At 38.2% G+C, this 15965-nt stretch overlaps 1 protein-coding gene across 1 annotated transcript in view; it reads right to left on the bottom strand.

The window, feature by feature from the left end:
• Positions 1-1032: 1032 nt before the first annotated feature.
• LOC127640415 (spondin-1-like) overlaps positions 1033-15965 on the bottom strand; it is an 86254-nt gene continuing 71321 nt past the window's right edge. The window contains exons 10-16 of the mRNA XM_052122965.1: positions 12304-12379; positions 11778-11963; positions 8585-8755; positions 8203-8370; positions 5156-5320; positions 4782-5045; positions 1033-1573 (exon numbers count right to left, since the gene is read on the bottom strand). Coding sequence (XP_051978925.1) covers positions 1410-1573; positions 4782-5045; positions 5156-5320; positions 8203-8370; positions 8585-8755; positions 11778-11963; positions 12304-12379 — 1194 coding nt within the window. The 3' untranslated portion in view covers positions 1033-1409. The remainder of the gene's footprint in view (positions 1574-4781; positions 5046-5155; positions 5321-8202; positions 8371-8584; positions 8756-11777; positions 11964-12303; positions 12380-15965) is intronic.

Here is a 15965-nt window from a genome sequence, read left to right as displayed (position 1 = left end):
AGAAAAAGGTGCACAAGCAGCAGGGATGACCGTAGCCTGGAGAGGATTGTCAGGAAAAGGCCATTCAAATGTGTGGGGGAGCTTCACAAGGAGTGGACTGAGGCTGGAGTTACTGCATCAAGAGCCACCACACACAGATGGGTCCTGGACATGGGCTTCAAATGTCAAACGTCTTACCTGGGCTAAAGAAAAAAAGAACTGGTCTGTTGCTCAGTGGTCCAAAGTCCTCTTTTCTGATGAGAGCAAATTTTGCATCTCATTTGGAAACCAAGGTCCCAGAGTCTGGAGGAAGAATGGAGAGGCACACAATCCAAGATGCTTGAAGTCCAGTGTGAAGTTTCCACAGTCTGTGTTGGTTTGGGGAGCCATGTCATCGGCTGGTGTTGGTCCACTGTGCTTTATTAAGTCCAGAGTCAACGCAGCCGTCTACCGGGACATTTTAGAGCACTTCATGCTTCCTTCAGCAGACAAGCTTTATGGAGATGCTGACTTCATTTTCCAGCAGGACTTGGCACCTGCCCACACTGCCAAAAGTACCAAAACCTGGTTCAATGACCATGGTATTACTGTGCTTGATTGGCCAGCAAACTTGCCTGACCTGAACCCCATAGAGAATCTATGGGGCATTGCCAAGAGAAAGATGAGAGACATGAGACCAAACAATGCAGAAGAGCTGAAGGCCGCTATTGAAGCATCTTGGTCTTCCATAACACCTCAGCAGTGCCACAGGCTGATAGCATCCATGCCACGCCACATTGAGGCAGTAATTAATGCAAAAGGGGCCCAAACCAAGTACTGAGTACATATGCATGATTATACTTTTCAGAGGGCCGACATTTCTGTATTTAAAATCCTTTTTTTTTATTGATTTCATGTAATATTCTAATTTTCTGAGATTCTGAATTTGGGGTTTTCATAAGCTGTAAGTCATAATCATCAAAATTATATCAAATAAAGGCTTGAAATATCTTACTTTGCTTGTAATGAGTCTATATAATATATTAGTTTCACCTTTTAAGTTGAATTACTGAAATTAATGAACTTTTGCACAATATTCTAATTTTTCGAGTTTCACCTGTATATTGCAAATCCTCTGAGCTCGCTAAACCCAAAGATGGGTTGCAAATATAATGAATGAAAGGCAAATGTAATTATTGTTTAGTGTATGCTTGTGAAGTTGTTGGTTATACATTAATACAGTATATATGCCTGCTAAGAAGGCAACTAAAACTAATCACAGATAACAGGCCTGGTCCACTTGTGTGTTACTCTAAATTCCTACAAGCTGTAACTGTGGAACACACCCTCACCAGCCCTGCTACATTGGTTCTGCCATATTCAGCCTCTTTATGGGCTGAGTGTGTGTGTATGTTGGGGTGTGTGTGTATTACAGTGATACAGAGTCACTTTTAGCACGGGTGCACGTTGCAAGCGCGATTTTCCGTCCTGTTTTTGCAGTTGTTGGGCTGTGATCCTTTTCCTTTCTTCTTCACGACCATCACACGCTCCTGCATACCCCCACTGCATAGCTTGGTACATTCTGTCCAGCTGGACCACGGGCGTATCGGACAGCCTGTCAGAGGAGAGTAAAAGGAAATCAAGGGGGTTTCTTGAAGTGTTGAGGTGTCATTGCACAGTTCTACATAGATGGAAAATTTACAAAGGTTTAAGGCCGAAACATTCTTTACTCAAATACATGAACGCAGACGCTTCTAGCTATGCAAGCTTGATTTTTTACATTGTTGCATTCCAAAATGTGTCAGCCTGCAATTCATAACGCAATGCAAGTATGTGTTGTATTCTCAACATTGCCACAAGGGGCGCTATAGCGGACATGGAGTGAACTGTCCACTTCTATGGTGAATCTTCTTTTTTTAAGTTAATTACTGTCATGGTAGAGCAACAGTTTGAAGAGAATATTGTGGAGAAAGTAAGATAAAGTCAATAAATGTATAGCAAATTGCCAAAATAGTAACATATCCAGTTTATGTTAACAGAGAATTTGTAAGTGGGGAGAATGTCCACACAGCTGAGATAATGCAGGTGAGAAATTAAAACACACATATACCTGTTGCCAGATTTGTGCTGCTTGCATTGACATAAATGGTGCAAAAACATTCATGTCCCACTCGCTTATAGTTTCTGTCAGCCTTTGTGCAAATTTGTTTAATTTTAAGGTGGTTTGCAAGAATTTGGGGGGTGATAATCTTATGTAGTGCGAGCTGTGAGGGGATCATCTGTATTCCGCGACTGCTATTGGGTCCTTGAATAGCATATAACGTGCAAGGAAAGGCAGCCGGCGGAGATTCTGGTTCCCCCTAGGGTAAGATGGTGCCCCACAAAGGAGTTGGTAAACTACGCAGACTGGGTAATATACGTATAGGGAGCGGCACTACTGGTTGTGCAGTGTGTTTAATGGGCCAACATTAATTACATTATGTAATGCCGCTTTGGACTTTCGGATAACAAAAAAATTACAAATTTAACTTATATAAATACGTTAATTTCAAATATACAGTGTTTGTATGCAAATACATTGAGACTCATTTTGTAGACACATGGATTTTCCTCCTGTTTTTGCAAAATAGAAGAAGCATAAACTGAAGTCAATAGATCTATGACTAGTTGACACAACACGTCGACAATTGGCAGAACTAACCGACTAAGGGCATTTTGCATACTCACTGAAAAGTTGTTGTTGTTGTTGTTGTTCTTCACTCAGAGCCAAAAACAAGTTTGAAACATCTGAGCACCGGTATACTGTCTGAAAATATTCAGACAATGCTATGGGAGGCTTTCAGAGGAGCGTTGGAATATGTATTAAATACACACTAGACTACATGTAAAACCTTAACTAATGTTAACAATGACTTCATGCCTCATTCTATGAGTAGAATTCACATGAGATCAGTAAAAGAGGCTGTTTAAACCACTCAACAATTATTTAAATGAATATTTATGCAGTAGATAATGTGTAATTTGTCATATTTACATTCTGCATGGTGATAATGCGCTTACATGTGGCCATAATATGCGGCAATTACACTCTGTTCTTGTAATTTATAATGACATTGATACTACTGCAAAGGTGGGGGTAAAACATGTTAATTGCCAGAATACAGACAAAAGAGTGATGATAAGAGAGGCATATCTCTCTATGGGCAGATATGCGAATGGCCGTTAAGCTGCAGATGGCAAATGAGTGAAGCAGCATATCAAATGAGAAAGAGAATGGTACTTATTTTAGTAGATTTTATCCCTTTTGTAGACTAAATAAACAAAAACAAATTGCATGACATATTCTTGGAAAATCTATCTATGCGAACGATCGTTAGTATGTAGGTAAGTTTGCACTAGCTTGCTAATAATGCTGCACATGTATGCTGAGTAAGCTCTAGGTCACACATACCAATGATGTGGACCAATGTCAGTAAGAAGGTGTTTAGAAGGTGGTACAACGTTTTACTGAAAGTTTGCGGTGGTAAGTTGGTTCGTACCACCAAAATGAACTCAAAACACACCTTCGTTTTGGCCAGATTTTGTTCTAAATAATGTCACACCCATTCGTTCTTCGATTTTATATGAAGTGCGCTGAGGACTCCCATCTAAATATGTGTTCACAGACTCAAAATCAAAGTACCTCCCGAGAACATGGTGAAAGATCAATTGTCAAGACCTCACAAATGAAGACAGAGATTATCCAGTGTCCTCTGCAGCTGATGGGCGACAGCGCAGTTATAGTTGATGTATGAGTATGAGCGTGTATGCTTTGTGACCATGCCAGACACATGGCTACAAATAAAAGGCAAGACCATAGAGACATCCCTGTACAATGAGCCTGTGACATTATCAACAACGCCATCTGTGACTGCACTTCATCATACTCTAACAATACAGTGTGTGTGTGTGTGTGTGTGAGCGTGTATTTATCACTTTGTGGGGACCAAATGTCCCCATAAGGATAGTAAAGCCCGAAATGTTTGACCTTGTGGGGACATTTTGTTGGTCCCCATGAGGAAAACAGCTTATAAATCATACTAAATTATGTTTTTTGAAAATGTAAAATTGCAGAATGTTTTCTGTGAGGGTTAGGTTTAGGGGTAGGGTTAGGTTTAGGGGATAGAATATAAAGTTTATACAGTATAAAAACCATTATGTCTATGGAAAGTCCCCATAAAACATGGAAACACAACATGTGTGTGTGTGTGTGTGTGTGTGTGTGTGTGTGTGTGTGTGTGTGTGTGTGTGTGTGTGTGTGTGTGAGAGAGAGCGAGAAAAATGCTTCTAATCTCAGAGAGTGGCTGAGCTTTGAAGGATATGCTGTATTGATTCCTTTGAAGTAAGAGCAATAGGGAGGATTTAGAAGGAGCTTAAAAGATCAATTTGATCGATAGGTGGGTAATAGCAACAATTTCAGAATTTTCCAGGGAATAATAAATGTAGGAAAAACGTACATAATAATAGTCAAGAGTGCTATTTGTAAAACACTACATTGAGTCTCATCTAACTCCTTGGGTGAAAAAGAAAAAAGTCTGAATGTTAGTCTCAGTCACTATTCACTTTTATTGCATCTCTTTCCCATACAATAAAAGTGAACGGTAACTGAGACTAAAATTCTGCCTAATATCTCCTTTTGTATTCCATTAAAGAGAGATAGTCATATGGTTTTGGAAGTTGGAACAACAATAAGGGTGAGTGAATGATGACAGAAATATTTTTTTTTGGATGAACCTGTTGATGGAGGGCTAAACCTGAAAATACTGTAGTAAAAAGGTTTGAACCTGATTTCTCATCTGGCACAGATTCTCTGCTCTGTTTCCCCCTCCGCTTTTCTGAAGCCTCCTGTCTCTTTTTCTTGTCGCTGACGCGGGAGCCTCTGGAGCACTTGCGGATCTTGCATTTCTTTCTCTGAACGGTCTCCGGACAGGGCATGCCTCCAAACTGAGGCTCTAGCTTGACCATCCGTGAGCGAATCATGTGACCTTTCCCGCAAGACTTATTACACTCAGACCACACTGACCACTCTGACAGCATGCAGTCCGTAGCTATAGGGAGGATGGAGTGAGAAATAGAATTAAATAAAAAATTTAAGAATGAGCACTTTACTTTTCTGTGTATTTGTGAGTTTCTGTAGGTGTGTATGTGCGTTACTCACGGCACTCGGGAAGCATGCACTTTTCAACCTGCTCGAGCTCATCTGGGCACAGGCTGGGATCTATGGGCGTCTTCAGCATGCGCTGACGGGAACGCATGCCAATACCACAAGACACGCTGCACTCTCCCCAGTCTGACCATGGAGACAGCATACACACCACTGCATCTAGACACACAGATTTAATACAGCGTTAGGGGCCATTCAGACCAAACGCATTCTTGCGCTAAAAACGTTAGACACAGAGCCATGAATGGAACAGAATGCAGGTCTCGAAAGGAGAAACGTTTTTTTTTTTAAATTAGCATGCTGTCTTAAATACTTGACAATCCTGAAAAAACAGCGAGTGAACAGCGAACAGCAATGGACAAAGACATCTGTCTAGTGCATGTTTACAAATAACTATTAAAAGAAAACTTTGCAAATGGACACAAGTCTGTTGTAGTGCACACTACCAAGTATACTACTTGCAGTGCTTACTAGCATACTTTCTAATGTAGAATTGATTTGAAGTGCTTTGTCGGTTTGTAGTTCACAATTCTGAATGCACATTATGTTTGCAGTGCATCCTAGGTTTGTAGTGCACACTACTTTGTACATGCTACATTTAAAATGCACACTAGATCTGTTGTGTGCACTACCTAGTGGATATTTCCTTCTGCGTACTAGATTTGAAGTGCCTTTTAAGTATATTAATTAATATAAATGTAAAGAAATTATTATATTTTTAGGGTATTTATTAACAGTTGGTACAACTACTTTTCAATTTAAGCTTGTGCCACACTAGTGGACTCCAAACAATTAGATTTTGGTTGAGGGTGTCACACATGCAGTCTGTTTTGTTGCGATCTCGCTCTCTTCAGTCGGAGGTATGAAACAAAAGTAAGGTAAGATACAAATATGGTGGAGTGGTTACAAATGTACCAACTGTCACATAGAGCTTGCCGAAATAAAAATAGGAGTGCCATGTGAGAATAAACAGTTGTAATAGAGTGATCAAGGGCATTTCAGACCTGTAGCTTGCTTGCTAAAATAGATGTTTTACAATGTTTCATTCAGATTTAGCCCATACATCAATATACCAGTAAAAATTATACACCTGTTAAAAAGTGTCAACAGGTTTAAATATTCGAGTATTGCTTGTCAAGGTTTTGCAAAATGTGCAAAACGAACTACATGGGACAGATTGCGGGTGTCGTACCTGTGTCTGTTCTGCCGCTATCCACAAGATTACCCTTAAGGAATTATTAAATAACTTGCATTTATTGCATTCTCACCACAAGTGAACTGTTCCAGAGTTAATTTGCAATTAGACAGAGACAACCTCATCAAGGTGGTCTCGGAACGATTGTTTTGGTGCGGATCAGAGTGCGATTGCTGTGTTCACATATGCCTAAATGAGCCAAACCAAGGGAGAAAACACATCAGGTTCCAAAACAAATGCTCCAAAATGAACCAGCTGTGTAAATCATGGTGTAGCATACTATGTCTTGTAAAAGTGCATGATTGTGCAATTATCACCTTGAGGCTAACCATAGAATGCGTCTGTCCATATGAAGCTTTCATTAAGTGAAGAGTCAATTATTCAGTAAAAGAAAATCTCATTGGTCACTTGATGAGAATACAAGACCTTGACCTCCCGTTGAGTGCCGCTGTTGTGCGCTTCATCTCTCTGTGCCTGGCTGGCAATTAAGTTAATGAAGCTCTCACTTGAAAATCACTGGAAAAAATCAACTAGTGTGACGCCAGCTTTATTTGCAGTGTACACTACCTTGTGCATACTCTAAATGTTGTTCATACTAAATTTGTAATGCACACTTCCTAGTAAATATTATATTTGTACATACTTCCTAATGCATACTCACTTTCTTAGTTTGTAGTTTACTCTTCTGTGTGTATAATGTTTGTTGTGCATCCTAGGTTTTAATATACCATACTTAGTGCATACTATATATTAAATGTACTTTAGATTATAGTGCACACAACCTAGAACATACTTTCAAGTGCATTTTAGATTTTAAGTATATTCTAGTTGTGTAGATCACTCAAACCTTCATTTATAGTGCATATCAAATTTGTATAGCACCCGAACGTAGTGCACACATTTCTGTGCATACACAATTTGAAGTCCATACAAGATTTGTGGTACAAACTACCTTGTAAAATTACTGTATTTTTGTAGTGCTTACTAGTACATACCTGCACTAATGATTTCCATGTTTCAAGTGCTTTTTGGGTTTGTCATACATACATATTATTTTTGACGTGCATCCTAGGTTTTTAGAGCACACTATCAAATGCATATCTCATTTGAAGTGTGTAGAAGATTTGGTGTGCTCACTACCTAGTACATACCTCTTAGTGCATAGTAGATTTAAAGTGCATTCGAGGTACTGTATGTAGTTCATGTTACCTACATACTGCATTTGTAGAGCATATTACATTTGTAGAGCACCCTATAAATTGTTTGCAAAAAAGATGTGTATTATTTACTAGATTTTTGGAGCATACTACATTTTAAAAGCGTCTTAGGTTTGTAGTTCAGACCAAATGTGTAGTGCATACTATATTTGTAGTGCACACCAGCTAGGACATAATATGTTTGCAGTACATACTAGATGCAGGCATGTGACAAACAAGTCTAATTAGGGGCGGCTGTGTCTCAGGTGGTAGAGTGGGTTGGCCACTAATCGCAGGGTTGGTGTTTCGATTCCCGGCACACATGTCGAAGTGTCCTTGGGCAAGACACTGTACCCCAAGCTGCTCCCAATGGCAGGATAGTGCCTTGCATGGCAGCACTGCCATCATTGGTGTGTGAATGTGTGTGTGAATGGGTGAATGAGATGCAGTGTAAAGTGCTTTTAATACCACTAAGGTTAAAAGGCGCTATATAAGTGCAGACCATTTACCATAATTAGAAATTGATAAGCAGCAATGTCTTGAGGGCTGTAAAAGTGGAAATTCTGGTAATGAATCAAGCTTGGTGAAGCATCTTTTTGCCAATGTTGGCTTGAGGTGGCTGAATTGACATTTTGTGGCTTCATACTTACTGCACTCAGGCATCATGCATTTCTCTGCATCAACCAGCTGTGCTCGGCAGTGTGAGCCATCTGAAGCTTCCATCTTCATCATACGGTCTCTCCTCCTCATCCCCACTCCACAGCTCACACTGCACGATTCCCACTCACCCCACTCGGTCACCACACAGCTACTGGCCGCTAAAAAAACAGAATGTCCACAATTGCAGAATGAAGTAACTCTTTTGCCATTCACTGAATTAAAACTGAACTAAAACCAATATCACATTAGATTTTTAACCAACTAGTGACTAATGAATGGAAATTATTCATAATGCGCTAACAAAATGTCCTTAATAAGATCATAAAAGTAAAATCTCCACAAATACACACAAACACAACATATCTAACTTACAACACTCCTCGTTGACCACACACTTCTCAGTTTCCTCGGTTGGCAGTGTACAGCTCGAGCCATCCTCTGGGAACTGTTTGACATATCTCTCTCTCGACCTCATGCCCATGCCACATGAGGCAGTGCATGGAGACCAGCTGATCCACTCTGACATCATACATGTTGACGCCTCTAGGGAACAGAAGCCACTTATTCTTATGAGTAATAATATCACAAAACCTTTTAAGAGCATAAAAACTTCACATGTACCAATCAAAAGTATGGACACACCTGACTAAATGTTTGTTTCCTGTGATCTTAAAGAACTTATTATCTAAAGATTTTTGCAACTATTTATTTATTTAAATTAGTTAGATGGAGAATGATGTATAATCAGCCAACAAGAGTCCAGCATATACAGTATGGCCCCCTTAACATGGTAAAATCACTGTAACAGACAGCCTCCATTGGTTTATACAGAAACAAAACATAATCAATTCACTTTCCACGACAGTACATACAACATTGCAATGAAGTGACATGCCCCATATAATTAAAATACGTCTTTATCCTTCTATGATGCTGCCTTGCTCTGCGGTTCATATTTCATATGATCTACTGTACATTTCTCCCCTAATATAGTGCTGACATATGGGATCAAATTGACCGATCCAGCCATGCTTTATCTCACCCGAGCCTTTCCAATTATCTCTAAGGCAGAGCTTGTAAGTAGATTTGTTATCAGACGGGATGGATGAACTTGGGGCCACTCTATGGATTTGTCTCCAATGCAGAATCGCAGACCCCAATTGGGACTGGCAGCGAGCGCTACCTAATAAAGCAGAACTAAGTGAATCATTAATAAGATCTGTAAATAAACGTGGCCCTGATGGGGACCCTGGAGACCAGTTTTGGCCTGTCAACGGGCTGGTAGGTAATCAATCAATTCAGGCGTTTAATGGCCCATTAATTAAAAACAAAAGAGAGTATGCGTGGAGCAAATGTGAAGCTATGCAGGTTCTATTAATCAACAGTGAGCGGGGGTGAGAAACAACAGCCTTCAGCGTCTTTAAAAGCATCACGTCGGAGTTGACATGAAGACATGATGTGGAGAGTGAGGTAGATGGATGACAGATAGAAAGTCAAAAAGAAAGGTTACAAAACAGCAAGACAGATAGTGAGACAGACCAACATCAAACATCATATACAAACAGGAAAACCACATTCACAGTGTAACTTTGATTTCAATGACTTGATTAACTTCTGTGATGAATTTGGCCTTTTCTCTGGCAACATAATTTTATTTATTAAACAATATTTTATGTGTACAAATAAAAATGTGTTATTTTGAAATGAACCTCTTAATATACATTTAATTTCTGTTAATAAGTTCCTTTGACCTAATCAAAACACATTTGGTGGATTTTATTGAAGCTGTAACCTTCTTTTATCACAAAATAGGCATACACTTTTTCCAGAAGTGTACTATTATCCCTGCTAGTTACAATATTATAGTAGTCTGACCCCAGCAAAAACACTTTGTAGACATAAACAAGCAAAAAAATCTAAATAAATACCTGGGAATAGTCTTATATTCTATCTCTATAGTTGTACATCAGAATGTTAACATGTGAAAATACACTGCATTTGTTCAAGCTTAATACCTGGGGTCTCCGTGACCCCAAACATGAATAATGTTTTATTTGTATTATTTTATATTATATTTAAATAGAGGACATTTAAGAGTGGTATTAGGCTTTGCTTACACTTTTGTTTTTATCATATAATTAGGAAAAGACAGTCATGAACTATCAGCCTGACACTTACACAGTACACAGACCTGTATTTTTTTAAACTATTAAAATGGCCTTAAGGAGCCCAAATAGAACACAAGGGTTATGTATATGTACTGTTAACGTTATGTTACCTAAAAACATAAAGAAAAAGGCAAACCCAGAGAGAATGGTGTTATTGAAGTACATTTGTTTTTATGGGGGTCCCATCACAGTTTGAACACCATTTACTCTTCAACCCAAATGGGCAACCAACCAAAGTGCAGATGTTATATTGATTATTTTAAATGATAAAATGCAATTTACTGTTTATGGTTATGGTTTATGGCACCAACCTCTCCAACGAGGGAATCGATACCTTGGTCTGTTTGAGCAGATTGCAGGCATAAAACTCAACGGCAGCAGTTTGAGGTCGGATCAGGTTTTCTTAACCTTGAAAACAGAGGCCTTGCATTTCTCTACATTACTTGCACTAACAAGACTATCAATTAATTATCTGCTTCACTCTTCAGTCTAAAAATGCACTGAAGCATTTTTTTCATGCATGCTTTTCTGCATACATTCTTTAAAGGAATTTTTCACCCGAAAATGACATTTCTGTCATTATCTACTCACTCTCATGTTGTTCCAAACCTGTATGCTGATACTTTTTTGAACACAAAAGGAAAATGTTTAAGAATCTTCACACAGTTCTTCACTCTACAACGATGCAAGGTGCAAACAGGACAAACAAATGGTCTATGTAACTTGTGTGCTACATTCCCAAGCCTTCTGAAGTCATATGGTAGCTTTGTAGCATTGTGTGAGGAACAGACTGACATTTAAGTCATTATTCACTGATAATCTTCTGCTAAATCTTGTTTCAAGCTTGAGTCCAAATAAAAAAATGGTGCATAGACATCATTAACCATGATATTGGTTCATATAAGCACAGTAACATGACAACAAAATGTATGAATTCTGCAAGCTACGGCAGAGGTAAATATTATCAGTGAATAAAGACTGAAATATTGGTTTGCTCCTCACACAAACCTACTATATGGATTCAGAAAATTTGGAAAATAGCACACAACTAGTATGGACTGCTTTTATTATATGTTTATGGTGTTTATTGTCCTTTTTGGAGCTTGACACACTTGGTTACTAGAAATTGTCATTATATGACAAAAGTTGTTGTGTTTCAAGGAAACAATATCTGAATACATGTATGGAATGACATAATGGTGACTAAATAATTTCAGAATTGCGTTAACTATCCCTTTAATAGATAAAAAAACATCTCTTCCTTCTTCTATTCCCTTTTTTCTCTATTCCATAGACCTGTCTTCCTGGCACACTCAGAGATTGCAATCCTTAAATCCGTCTGCCTCAAAGGCTTTTAAATGTGCTGGAAAGCTATAAACCGACGTTATCTAGCTCACCTTCCTCACTGCAGCCGGGCCCCATGCAGGGCTCAAAGTCCTGAGTGTGCAGGCAGGCCATGTTGGGGTCCAGCTGTGCTTTTAGCATCCTCTGCCTCATCCTCCGTCCCTTATCGCAGGTGGAGGAGCTACAGGCTGACCATGGAGACCAGTTTGAGTAGATGCAGGTCTCTGGAGTGTTGTCTCCTATGGAAAGTGAGTGGACAGCACTCGTTAGAGGAAACTGCATGGTTCATGGAAAGCAGTAAAGTTTTGCCTAGAAGGGCACTTAATAAGAATGCCAAAAATAACATTGATATTTATTTGTGTGTGTGTGTGTGTGTGTGTGTGTGTATAATTAAAGTGTACCATCGTAAATCATACTGATCCTCTTTATCTTCTTTTTGTTTGATTTGAACGTGACAGGAGACACATTGGGAGGTTTATGTTAAGATTCCTGTTGGCCGCCTTATTCATTAAACTGTCCAGTGGCAATGTTTTTAAATGAGGTGCTACAAATTGGATAAGATAGCGTAGCCATACACACCTTCCTCCTTCTCCTCCTGAGCGATATCAGCGACGATATCATCTATGGTATCTGGGACGGTATTACACTGCTCTCCCTGCAGATTGAAAGAACATGGTTGAATATCACAGCCTCTGATAAGATCCACCATTTTCCATCTGATCACTATCATGCTAAGCCTGGTGCAACAAATGATTCTTCGGGGGCAGATGATTGTAAACTAGCTGACGAGAGGCAATCCCACGCTTCTTTCCTCTCAAAGGTCCCAAGATGAGATATTTCCCAACTGTGAAATGGAGATGAAACATCTGGTGCAGAATATTAAGAATTCCGGATCATTCTACTAAGTTACAGAATTGATTATTTTGGAACTGAAAGATCCTAAGATTCTAAACAGTGTCAATTGAAGAATAACAAATGTGTTAGAAATGATGTTTTTCATCATTTCAGTTTTTCAACACTGCTTGCTTTGACATATTTTTGTAAGCACTTGTTTTAGATTTTAGATTTTTTTACTCTGGGTCAAGAGCTATATTAAACAAAACAGCTGTTCATACAACAAAATGTAAATAATGTTGCCCTATTTAGCTTCAGAACAGGGAACTAACGTTAATACATATCCAATAAAAGTTTGATGAAATGAATGCTCCTTGATTATATTGAGTAGCTTTTGTTTGAACATTTTTACTTATTTTAATACATACTTAGCACTAATATGAAAACAAAAATTAGAATAGAATTATATTTTTTGAAGAAATATCAGTGCCTATAAGGCAGCAAAAGAATAGTGTTAAAGTTTTAGGTAAGCATGTGTTAAGTTTTAGGTAATTGTGTAAACTGAGTGGCACATCAGAGCTACTTTTCCAATGTTATTACATGCTGAGTGTGTGTTTCTGTCAGCTGCACACAAGTATCAACCTATAGTCACTGTGCATTGTAAAGGAGGCTATAAATGTTTACATAATCACAATTCAGAATGCAAATATTATGATGACATCAATGTTGGCTAAATTTTGAATGTTGACAATTCTATTAATGTACTGTATATCAGCGGGAGATTTTCAAAGTGTAAAGTTTCCAAAAATCAAACATATAGCACATTAGTAAAATTATTTACATTAAGTGGTTTGGGCTGAATTAATTACAGAAGTTAATTTGTAGGGTTCAGAACTTTATTTAACCAAGAAGTCCCTTGAGATTAAATCTCTTTTTCGAGGAAGACCTTCTACCAAGTTCTGAGCAAATCCTGGGTACCCTGTAGAGTAGCCATCTAGAGGAGCGAGAATCATAACAGCTATTGATAAGTAATAGAAGATTACACAGATAAAAAGGGAGTTTACACAGTATGGCTTTGTAAATTAAAGTATACCAATGCTGTTGTCCCCTTAAGCTTAATTAAGGCCAAGAGACCAAATCATAAAGTACACAATGATGTGTGCTAGACAACTGATTGGTTATAAAACATAGAGAACTATGACACAGACCTATTTCGATAATAAAAACCCATTCTTCAGCTACTTCACTAAGTGCTCAATATGGATATTGTGGTTTTATCAGAAACTTGGTTAAAAAAATCAGTACCTGACAATTTTATTGTAATTGATGGTTACAATGTTTAATTGAGTTGATTAAGGTGGTGGAGTTGCAATTTATGATAAATACAGATTTTGTAGCTCCATGTTACTAACTTAACCCTAACCCTCCTAAAGTATGAATGCCAACAATATCTGAGAGTGAGCTCCTGAGAAGGTCATGAATTTGTTTTTCTTAAGATCATACAATGAGTCTTGCAGCTTTTGGAAAGCAGTCTGGTACTCATCAACTTCCTGGCTCAGAGAAGAGGCAACTGAGTAGACTATAGCATCATCTGCATAAAGATGCACTTTAGCTGTTGGCATGTCCTTCCCAATGTTATATATAAAGCCCCCCCCACCCCCAACATCTTTATGGCCAGTGACATCCACCCCAGTCTATAACAGCCAACAACAGTGAAAATCTTTGTATATATTGACCTTAACAGCGAACAGCTCAAACAGTCTGGCTTTAGTCATAGATCGTGACATGGAGCTACCTCCACCACCTTAACCGACTTGATTGGATCTACAAACATTGTAACCATCAATTACAATCAAATTGTCAGGTATTGATTTTTTTAAGCGAGTTTCTGATAAAACCATAACATCCAAGTCCGTTGTGACAGCCCAGAGCTTTATCATGTCCATTTAGGGGAGAAGACTTGTAAAATTAAAATGCAAAAGGCAAAGACCAGATCTACTTTGAAAGTCTGCCGTTGTGAGTATTTGCATAGGGCCAGGGTTTGGTTGCACATTCCCAGAGAACAAAAGCAGCAGCAAAATAACACTTTAATTTCCCAGTAAGTCTATTGGTAATATAATCAGCATCTCTGGTGATAAAGTGCAGGGAGTCCTTTTGCACAGTGAGAACATCATTCAGAGCTTTCAGAGATTGTAGGTACAGCAGAATGTTCTCTTGTGTTTGGGAGTTATAAAGCTTTTGCTGTTGCATGGGGTGAATATCTTGAAGATGATTAAGTGTGTCTCTGGTCAGAGCGCAGGTTTGGGGAGTAACGGAATACATGTAACGGGATTACATATATAAAATACAAAATATTATTAACTGTATTCCACTACAGTTACAGTTAAAATCATTGGTAATCAGAATACAGTTACATTCAAAAAGTGTTTTGATTACTGAAGAGATTACTTTGCATTTTATTGTAATTTGTTTTATTTAATGTTTAGACTATTCAGTTGGAAACATTTATCTATATAAATTATGCAATCTGAGGAGATTTCGAACAGCAGGGAAACACTTTCTTATGATGTGTTACATTCATACAAGTTCATTCTATTGTGAATGAAAAGGTGGATATGACGTCATTGAGGAAATTTTCCTTGGGAGCTTAAAAGAGGTGCTATATCACGTTTCTTCAACTTAACAAGAAAATGGTTAGAAATGCTTTGACAGATGAAACATAAATCTAATAAATACAGAATTACAAGACTTGTCAATTTTTTATATGAGGTTAGGGTATTTTTACAAGAAATGCTAACCAATGTAGCCTATACCATTGTATAGAAAGCTACAACCAATATTCTTACTTTATTTACTTGTTTATAGTCAAAACAAGTAGAAAACTGGCCAGTGCTGAAGAAGTAATCCAAAGCATATAGATTATGTTACTGACTTTGAGTAATCCAATGGAAAACGTTATAAATAAAATATTACAGCATGTATTCTGTAATCTGTAGTGGAATACTTTGACTAAAAGTCACCTTCCCAACACTGTCAGAGAGTTTATAAGACTTAAAGATTGAGACTGTGTATATCCACTTACCATATTTAGTCCTGCAAGACCAAGGAGACACATTAATTAATAAATAAGTCAACACATACATGATGCATGTGTAAAAAAATGCAGAGCATAGAGTAACAGATGCTCGGATGGCTTTGTTGTAGTGCGCAGTTGGCTTAAGAATTGTGAGTTGTTGAGAAAGCACAAAAAGTAGCAATGCAGGATCCACAGAAAAACCCTAGGTTTTGGTGAACCAATTGCAATCCAGTAGGCAGATTAGGTAGTTAAATCAGGCCTCCGTCAGCTCACATAGGTCTTCTAAAACCCAGCAGCAATAACTTCGACTCACTTTTGGATTCTTGAAAAA

This window comes from Xyrauchen texanus, chromosome 49 (assembly GCF_025860055.1).
Source record: "Xyrauchen texanus isolate HMW12.3.18 chromosome 49, RBS_HiC_50CHRs, whole genome shotgun sequence".
Classification (NCBI taxonomy): Eukaryota; Metazoa; Chordata; class Actinopteri; order Cypriniformes; family Catostomidae; genus Xyrauchen; species Xyrauchen texanus.
The sequence above is the reverse complement of the archived record's forward strand: the minus strand, read 5'-3'. Positions and strand labels throughout refer to the sequence as shown.